General features: G+C 39.1%; 1 protein-coding gene across 1 annotated transcript; it reads left to right on the top strand.

Annotated features, from left to right (window-relative positions):
- Positions 1-760: 760 nt before the first annotated feature.
- LOC119734258 lies at positions 761-10,181 on the top strand. The gene is made up of 2 exons (XM_038207636.1): positions 761-1,157; positions 8,591-10,181. Exon 2 carries the CDS (start codon positions 8,601-8,603, stop codon positions 8,913-8,915), a length of 315 nt encoding a protein of 104 aa, XP_038063564.1. The 5' UTR covers positions 761-1,157; positions 8,591-8,600; the 3' UTR covers positions 8,916-10,181.

The following is a 10,181-nucleotide window of genomic DNA, read 5'->3' as shown; positions in this document are numbered from 1 at the left end:
GATTTCTTGTCGATGAGGGATGTACAAGATACGTGAGTTTCATTGACAATGCATTTCTGTTCATGGTTCAGCAGATTAAAAAATGACGACAATTTAATAACCGATTGGTGGGAGTTAACATGTACGGCTTTACGTTAGAGGACAGACACACAAGGGAGAACAAAAGATTCTTTCAGTCCTCGAGCGTTGGGTCTTTTGTTGAAAGCGGTCCTCGATCATACATTTACGTGCTTAGTCTATGGGAGAGTGTTATATTACAGGGGCAAAGGGAAACACAAAGCATTGTCCTCGGGCGTATAGAAATTCACAAGTGTGTGAGTTATTGAGTGTGGCCGGGCATGGCCTTGGAGTACAATGATTAATGTCCGATTACTAAAATGATTTTTCTCTATCAGTTTTTCTTTGGCACGTGGTGTATTATTTAGTGTTTACTGAAGAAAAGTTGGAGGGGAAAGGGAAACTGAAAGTGAAATGCTACGATAGAAAAAAAATCAGGAATAGGTTTCATAATCTAATCGCGGTGTTGGGTGAAAGTGTTTCATTTACATGAAATTATTCTAGAGGATTTTTGAATTGCAGTGGTTTTATGCAAGAAATCAGTGTCTGACAGAGACTACGGTTTTCAACGATGAGACTCATCAGTCATCGCTTCTTAGGAAAAGCTGCTCTCGCTCCCGAACTCGCACACCCTGTCTTCATCATGATGACGTATAGCTTAGAATCCAGCATTTTCACCAGGCCACACCAAATGAGCGGCAATCGCCAAAAATTGCTTACGATATTATTATAAAGCTATCCCTAGACATGCACCAGTCCTCCTCTTGATTTGACGCAGCGTGACCCAGGCGCTGCTGTGCCAGCACGCGTATGGGTGATTGAAGACGGAGCGGTAATCTAATCGCCCACGTGAAGGAGGACTGTTTCCAGTCGACGGAAGGACTGGGTTTTTAAGAGTTGTCTTTGGCACTTGCTGGGTTAGTTGCATCAAGGTGGGGTAGGGAGTAGTGAATCATTTGCCTGGACCTGGTCTTGTCAAGACGGTGGACCTTGCATCCATAAGACATACTTTGCTCCCCGTGTCGCATCGCCTTGGTCTCCACTGAAGAGTTGCTATAATCACCTGCAGAGCTGAGGGTTTAATTGAGCCGCGAAAACAGGTGAGTGTCTCTTGGGATTAACCATTGGGTGTACCAGGCACGGAATGGGAGATGTATTTAGGTCGCTTCAAGACTTCCATTAGATCAGGTTGAACGATCTACAAATCCAACAATTACTCAATGCTTAATGCTGATACCTGAAAATAAGGTGATACATCTTTCATTTTCATCCGAAACTATCAATCATTTTTTTAAAAAAATACAGAACTAGGTCAATTTTGGCTAAAAGAAAACTTTGGATTACACAAATTATCACTGTCAACATCTCACCGATGGAGAAAAACAATTTGCTGCAAAAAGTCATCAATTTTCAAATAAAAAAAGTGCTTGGTTAGAATTTAGTTAAAATATAAGCAACTCTTTGATCAAACTCCAATTTGCACCGACGTTGTATTATTTCTTAAACAAACACTGTATATATACTCCGCGTTCTCCGAGGGCTTGTGAGGAAAAAAATCGCCAACTACTCGGGTGGGACTCGAACCCACTACCTCCCGCTTAGTGCAGACATTTACCACTCGACCACCGATCTAGTTGTTTTGCTGATCGAATACTCACGTCACAATTTCATATCTGGAAGAAAACCTTTTCATTTGTTTGATTGACAACACCGCGACAAAATGGCAATGCGCACTGTTGTCCCAAGATAAGTCCCGCCTGTGAAAATGCCAGACAGTCTTTTACTGTGACCTCGAAGTGTTGCAAAAATTCAGGCTTTTCCCCCTCAACCCAATTCGTAAGACTGAGACGGATTCACTGATTTCTCCCAGGAATTCATGCACTTTTCCTTGTTCTTTTTCTTTCCCGTGATGCCCTATATTTCCTCCTCCGCACAGCAATTTAAATAAAAGTTATCAAAATAAAAAATGTGCTCGATGGAGACTTTGGCATTTGACTTCGAATTATCCTCGACGAGAAATCATTTCGGCTCAGCGATGTCCTTTTGGGGTGTACAAGGCGGAGTACTTGCTACACTCCAGGGAAATAAGACGAATGTTTTCTCTGAGAAGAAACTGATACTGTAGAGTAGATTATCAAGTGGGATGGGAATCTCAGAGGGGACCACATACTCCCAAGGGTGGGATAGTAAAAGTCATTCTTTTTTAAAAGGGACATGTTTTCTCGAGTCCAGCGATTTAAGGTTTTGACGTCCTGGTGTGCCTCAGCTTATATGTACAGGAAATAACAACATAAGCCATGATTTTGATGAAATAACGGAGTTGGGAAAAGTAATCTGAAATCCGAATGCCCTGGAGTAACTTTAAAGTTGAATCACATTGTACAAAAGTTTACAGCGAGGAGAGACACACATGTGCATTACCGTTCACTACTGTTTTTCACAACAAACTTCTGTAGTTATTTGTGGTCATACCATAAATAACTCGTTTCATTTTTACTTTTGACGAAGCACTCTTCAGTGAATTGGTTTGTGCGGGTGTCGAACCAAAGACATTCCACCTACAAGTGCAGATGTCTCAACCACCACCCTTTCATATATCCCACGAAACTGCCGACCCAACTCATCCTCTCCATTCATCTATACACATACTCCCATCAGGACGATTTCGAGCACTCCCCACTCACATAAACCGGTTCAGATTGTCTTTTTCACCTAGTGCCTTTCATCTCTACACTTCTAATTTTATCAGATACATACCGTTGGCAATGTTTTTATAATCACACTAGAACTTTTTCAATAACTAACTTAGCACATCATTGTCTTTTTCACCTAGTGCCTTTCATCTCTACACTTCTAATTTTATCAGATACATACCGTTGGCAATGTTTTTATAATCACACTAGAACTTTTTCAATAACTAACTTAGCACATCAGTATGTAGATTTGAATTGTTTTTACAACAAGCTTTTTATAGATTTTTACTTTTTTTTATTTCAAACTTCTTTTTTTCCCCACAGCAGGCATTTTTTACTGGCGTTTTATACTTTTTTCGTGAATTGTATTTTCATCGTAAATTCTTGTATGTTTAACATTGAGAAGATGAATTTAACTTTTAAAGTCTTTTCATTGTGATGAAATAAAATATTGAATTGAATTGAATTGAATATCTTTTAACGAGCAAAAGTACCGCATTTAAGTTCATAACGAACACAAAGTATAGATATGGAAATGATTTGGATATTTCTTTTAAAAATATCTTCCCAAGAAGAATGTTGTTGTTGTGCGGTGTCGCATCAAAGACCTTCCACCTTACAAGTACAGGTGTTTTTTTAACAATCACCCTTTAATGCCTTAAATATCTTATAAAAAACTACCGCATCTAAGTTAATAACGAACACAAATTTTACATATAGCAATTGTTTGGATTAAAAGAAAACAAATCTTTCCAAGAGGGACTTTTTTTTAGGACACGAGGAAAATCAGTCATTACTTGTAGGTCCGACCACTTCCGTAAACCTCGTTTTCTTCACGTGGAAGTTCACTAAACGCGCTTATCGATGCTTTTAGGGAAAAGTATGTGACAAAAAGACAGGGTAGTTAATAAAAAAAATGACCAATATTGAGTGAAACGACGAATCCTTTTAAGCAACTTTAGTTTGTTGAAAAAGGAAGTGCAATGGTTGAACCGTTCACGTGACAACTGACACAAAAGAGAATCTTTCTGTAAAATGAATTTGAAGGATGCAGCTTGTGGCGACGTGCTGTGTCGTGAACATTTGTCATGTATAGCGTGGGGGAGAGTTTGTTGATCCGTCGAATGGGACGATTGGACGGGTGGGTAATTGAAAGCGTCGCGCTGGATTAAGGTGGATATTCGAAAACTGACGATGTCGCTGCAGGCTTGCGCGTGTTCCGTTAAACATTTGAGAACTTTTTTACATATCGGATTTAGTGGGTGTCACATTGCAAGACTTTTGATTGAAAAACGGATCAGTGTTGAAAGATACGTTTAGGAGTCTGAGTTAACTGCGAAGGGTAACTATAGCAACTGCACATTATCGTTGGGGCCCATGCAATGTATTTTTTTAAATGTAATCCTTCAAAATGTATACCTTTGTGTCCTATGTAACCTGATTTTTAATTTTCGTTTTGCCATTTTCGAGTTTTTTTAGTGCCTTTTTGGTAGTTTATACTAATGTAAATGTAGCAAAATGTGATGACATTTCAGTCGGAAACCTCAATGTTACAGCTATTTCAGCACCAAAGTTGCCAGAATTTTGAATATCAATTTTTGCTGTTGTAAATTTTAAGTTTATTTTTCTTTGGTGATTCGTTGTTGTGTCAGTACATGGCAGAAAGCCAACGAGCAAATTTGTCTCACAAATGTTTTCAATAAACGAAATTTGTTGGCTCACAATTTCAACATAAAACCGCTAAACTGAACAGTGTCTTCCTGATGAATGACGTCACAGCAACAACGCCCTCGGTTGTCCGAAAAAGCATGGAATTATTCAAATGTTTAAAGAAGTGCACTTTCCAATAGAATTAATCAAAAATCAAAAAAAGGGATGTCGGACAGTTTTCATACATTTTGAGAGGAGTAGAAAGTTGCACAAAATGTGTTCCTAAGAAAAGGTCATCGCATGGACACCCTAAGAATTTCGAAAAATTCTAGGAAAAAAAGCCTGACTCTTATTTCTTCTTTTGTTCTGTTCACTTGAAAACGTGATGTAAGATGATTTGTTATATAGAGCTTATGCACTGCAGCCATCTTGGTGGGCAGAACTTTTGACTACTAGCATCGGCTTGAGTTTATACACCGTTTACGGATTCACTTGTACAAATCCATGCAGAAGCTTTTTCAAATTCTGCGCATGCGCCAAGTTTGGCGATCCCTTTGAAACACCGTTCAAGCAAAAAACACATCTTACACTTCATAAACGGTTACACAGGGCGAGTCAAATAAAAAAAAGGGAAACCCAAATTTATAAGCTTTCTTTTAGTACAAGAATCATTCAAATCACTCAACTTTTCAAGTTACGGAATTTTAAACACAAACAACGTTTTAAAGTTCTATCCACGGATCACAAAAAAAAGGTAAGTATTCTTTCAGCAAAACTAAAACAATTCACATACATCCTATGAGAATTGTTTTAGTTTTGCTGAAAGAACACGCACCTTTTTTTGTGATCCATGGACAGAACTTTAAAACGGTGTTTGTGTTTAAAAATCGGTAACTTGAAAAGAACATGAGTGATTTGAATGATTCTTGTACTAAAAGAAAGCTTATTAATTGGGCTTTCATATCCTAGATATTGAAAGTGCTACATGCAGAACTTCAATAAAAAAAATGGTCGTGACATTTGAGTTTTTTTTTTTTTTTTTACTCACCCTGTATTCGCGATTTTGTAGCTCCTCAGAATCACAGCCGTGTCTGCATATTCGTTTGCGCAGTCACGTTTTTCTGTCGTTAGAAAAAAAGAGATTATACAGACACACAAAATATCACTGCAAATCTTTGGGAAACAAAATCTTTCGGACGAAAAAATAAGAGAATTTTAATACTTGTGTTATAGACGTGGCTGAACTTTAGCTGCATCGATTTGTACAGTCATGGTATTGAATCAATAACGTGCTAAACTCATAATTTTGTGAATTCCTTAACCAGTCCGTTCAGGCTTGAAGCAATACCCCCTAACCCCCTCCCCGACTGCTTTCATCTATGCTTTTAATTCACCCTACTTAATCAAATTAAGGGCACGCCCCCTCACCTACTTTCCCTCAACGATTCTAAAAAGGCTTCCGACGGCTTGGAAATGGCTGTAAAACACGGACAAGAAGCGTGGGTAATGGCCTCGGAAAGACACAGATCAAGCCAGTTGCATGAAACGATATAAACAAAACAAAACAAAAAGCTCGGAAAAGATGATGCGAGCATTTTGCGGTTGGCGCGCGCGCCGCGTTTTGTGACCGGGCATTTCTCGGGGCGATCGTTACGATTTTACGCTATGTTTGTTCTTCGTGTCCAGTACTTATTAAACACACTCTCTAGCCCCTGGGAGTTAATTGACTCGGGAGTGCATCGTTGGGGGACAACTGCGATGATTTGGGTGAGGGGAAGAGGGGGAAAAAAGCTTTCTTATCAATTTGGACGAAACTGCCTCTCGGAAGTTCACCGTTTCTGCAAGCACTCGGCGTGATTTTACCTAAATTGATTTGTTTTGTAGGGGTTCGGTCGGTCAATTGATAGTCGTTGGGTTGTATTTTAGTTTTCTATACAAAGAAATGGGTGCGTAAATGACCTTATACATACATAATGTTATTAGTGTCGTTTGATTGGAGTTCAGTGGGTATTTTTAGCTGGTTTATTGGTTTGATCAATTTTGTTGGTAGAGAAATTCAGGTTGCGTGTTTTCTTTTTCCCGCAGTGAGAACACGTTATAAGCGGACGTCAATTTTTATGTTATTTTTTTTTATAAATAAACCAAATTAAAAATGTGAAATTGGCCACTGAATCTGTTTTTTTGTCGAACCTTGGCAAATAAAACAAAATGGCCTCGAAACGTATAAATATTTTGTCTTGTCTTTTATCACATAAATTGACAACCAGGTCAAAACATTTTGATTTAGAGCTATAGCAAAATAAAAGTGCACAAAAATATAAATAATTAAATATAACCAACAATATTTTGTAAACCTGAGTAATATAACTTTAAATGCTTCTTCAAGAACACTTTCAGAAATTCCAATTTCAAAAGATTCTTTAATTACGAGCAAAGAAATAATAACAAAGCGCACGGGTAACATTTTGTTGACGCCTGATTAAATAGAAATACCTCTTAGCGCCAAATATTTTCCGGTACAATTCTCAGGAAAACCAGACAACCCGCAAAAAGACGGTCCATTTGGTGTTTGTTATTGAAGCTGCGTATAGACTATAGTTCGCGTATAGTGATGTGCTCAAGGCATCCCAATGCTTATCCATTACCAAGCATGTTTTTTTTTTTTTTTTAAGTTTTACGCCCACAAAAGTTTTGCGAATAAACTTAGAAGACGTTCACATATTGAAGATATCATAGGATGAACTGATCAAAACGCATTTACCAAAGAATTTTTGGGGGGGGGGGGGGGGGGTGGGGGCAATTTTTTTACGCGGCTTTAAGCCTATACGCTATCCAGCCCGGTGTTTACAGAGAATGTGCGTTCAATTTGACGCACTGCGATCGGCGGGAATCGAGGCGTGTTTGTGCTTCCACTCGCTCGGGTGAATTTTTCAATTTGCGGCGGGCGGGCGGGGAATAGGGCCTACATGTAGTTGGAAATTACCACGCGTATAGGTCCTAAGCTGCCTGTAACAGGCAGGAAGGGAATATAGCGGCGTTGTCTCCCAAGGCTTGAGGCTTAAGAAGATTGATAGGTGGATCAGATCCCCGTAAGAGTAAAGGCTCAACTGGCATTAATCTTCCGCGGTGAGGATTTACGATGTTGAAGGAACGAAACCTAAGTGGAGATTGTATAGGAATTGTCTGGGGAGAAATGATCGGTTGCCATACCGTAACTGGTTAATGCCTGAATGTAATAGAAACTCTACGCAAAAGTGCCAGACGATGCGTATAACTAATAAAATGCAATACCGTATCGTCTTCCTGAACAAACGGTGGGTGGAGATTTATAGGTAACTAGAAGACGTTATGGGAAAAGGCCAATTTCTGTTAAAATGGTTACGAAATATCAGGCAACATCAGGATCAATCTGCATCAGTTCGGATTGCAACTGACTGGGTAATCATTTAATCTGCATGTCGAGGGACACGTCATGCATGACGTGTCCCTCGGCGCATGTATCTGTATCCGATGACATCTACTTAAGTTAATCTGGTAAAACTCACTAAAAATAGCTCAAAATAGATTGGGAAGACCTGATTGTTTCGTTCTTTCATAGTCTCAATCACTAGAACTACTGAAATAATTACTCATTTTCCAATTTGTTACAATCGCTATTAGTCTACCCAAATGGTCATTTAAAATTTATGCGGTTCAAATAAAGAAATGGAGAACTCTTAATCATAACGAGACTACAAATAAAATTCAAGTATTACTGAGATTCTATTAATAACATCATGTCACGTGACCCTAAAAATATCTGTCCAGAATTGTCTAGTCACGTGATGTGATGACAGCAAACGGCCGGCTTCCAACACCATGAACTGCGGAAGGTGTTGGGACGTTATAGCAAATAATGAAACTTTTATGCAACATTATTAAAGCAAGGCTGTGTGCGATATAGGCTGCCAGAGCTATGGCTAGGCTAGGCTACATCTCCTGTCGGCATGTGTGCCAATTGGCCTATTTGAGATATGGCAGACACTCAGGAGGGCGCTGTTTGATGTAAAGTTTGTTTGTGTTTGTTTACCCAAACCAAATAGCGCCCTCCTGCTGTGTTGGCCAAATCAAAATAGGCTATTGTATATTTGGGGGAAAACAAGAGATTACTTGGTCTGATGAAATAAACCGTTTTATTGCTTTTTCGACAGATACACCATCATGACTAACTACATCTTATTCCTTGGCCTCGTGGTCGCCATGTTTGCCATCCTAGCAACGAGCTCAGATGATGCCGCCCTCAACGACGAGGTTCAGTCACCAGAGGACGCCGAGGCACTCAGCAACTTTCTGGACGGCCTCCTGCAGTCGAGGGTGGACCGTTCCTGGCGCAAACCCTGCGATGGCAACTCGTGCATCCAATCTGGGGGACGAGGTTGGAAGAGGAATCGCGCCCCCTTTAGTTTGGACGGTTTCAAGTGCGTCGGGGCCGGGTGCGATAGAGGCTGGAAACGGACCTCGGAGAGGAAGCGTTAAATGGTGGTGCAACGGGGCAGATACCAGACCACTCAAGTGACCAATAAAAAAACTGCTTTAGATATTGACAACGGCTAATCTACTAATCTACGTTTACATTGAACTCAACGATTAAGTTTCATTCAACCCATAAGATAGTTTTAAAAAATCATCCTCTCGCTAGATTGATCAAACGAGTTGAAAAATATCACAGAGACAATCTTTAGAACTATTAAGCATTCCTTTTTAGAAAAGATACTGTAAAGAAAATTCTATAACATTCATTTGGTGGAATGTTATTAGTTTTAATATTTCAAGTTAAATAGATCTGTTATCGAACGAAAATATAATTCAGGTTTATGTTACCTAAATATCTGAGAGTTTTGCGCCATGTCATTCCTGGAATTAATGAAACAACGGAATTCAGTTTAATTGGAAGCCTTAAATACATTTTCTTTTCATTTAATAGGGTAGGGCATTACAAAATGTAAGATTATGAACAGTTTGAAGTAGTTAAATGTAGGAAGAGATTCGCACAAAATATTGCATTGGAGATGGCGGATTTGACCAGAATCGATAACAACAAAATCGAATAAAGGAAAATGGATTTGAAGAATCGAGGTGTCGGTGATGCCAAATTTTCTACGTTTGCACATTTCTAACATTACAACACCTTTAAAAAAATCTCTATTATAATGCACCTCGTGGTATATGCATACAATATTAATAAGAATAGAAAACGATATGGGTTTTTTTTCGGCGATAGCTACAACTACTGAACTCCATGGCATTTGTGCTATTCATCATATTTTCAAATACACTAAAATAATTTGTATGTGGATTGGATCCTATGAATATTAAAGCGTCTAGAAGCACACAAACGTATTTGTAGCCCAATCTCACGTTTCGTTTTCCGCTTGGGCCGTCTTCAGCGCATGAATGACCGACTGACATCAACCAAATTGATTTGTTTTTAAACCCCAAGGTTTTTAAATTTGTTCGCAATGTGTCGCTAGAATATCCTACTTCAATGCTTATCCCAAGATGCGCAGTCCCAAGCCACATTTGCAAAGGGTATACCGTCAAAATAATACCTTTACGGTGTCACTCGGGCCGTTTAGCAATCTATCAAAAGTGTTTCCGCGGGCAAAAGTTGTCCCACAGCCCGTCAATTTGTGCCAACACTTTGAACGCCTTTGGCAAGTCGACTACTTAGCTGCTGTTATAGGGAAATCAGTGTACATACAAATGTTAGCTGTAATAAACATTGTGTTATCGCTATAATGT

Source organism: Patiria miniata, unplaced genomic scaffold, assembly GCF_015706575.1.
Source record: "Patiria miniata isolate m_02_andy unplaced genomic scaffold, ASM1570657v1 HiC_scaffold_27, whole genome shotgun sequence".
NCBI classification, from domain to species: Eukaryota; Metazoa; Echinodermata; class Asteroidea; order Valvatida; family Asterinidae; genus Patiria; species Patiria miniata.
This window is presented reverse-complemented; position numbering and strand designations above follow the sequence as displayed.

Bases quoted from the DNA above. Each gene is read 5' to 3' on its own strand.
- LOC119734258 (XM_038207636.1), top strand. From the start codon at position 8,601: ATGACTAACTACATCTTATTCCTTGGCCTCGTGGTCGCCATGTTTGCC.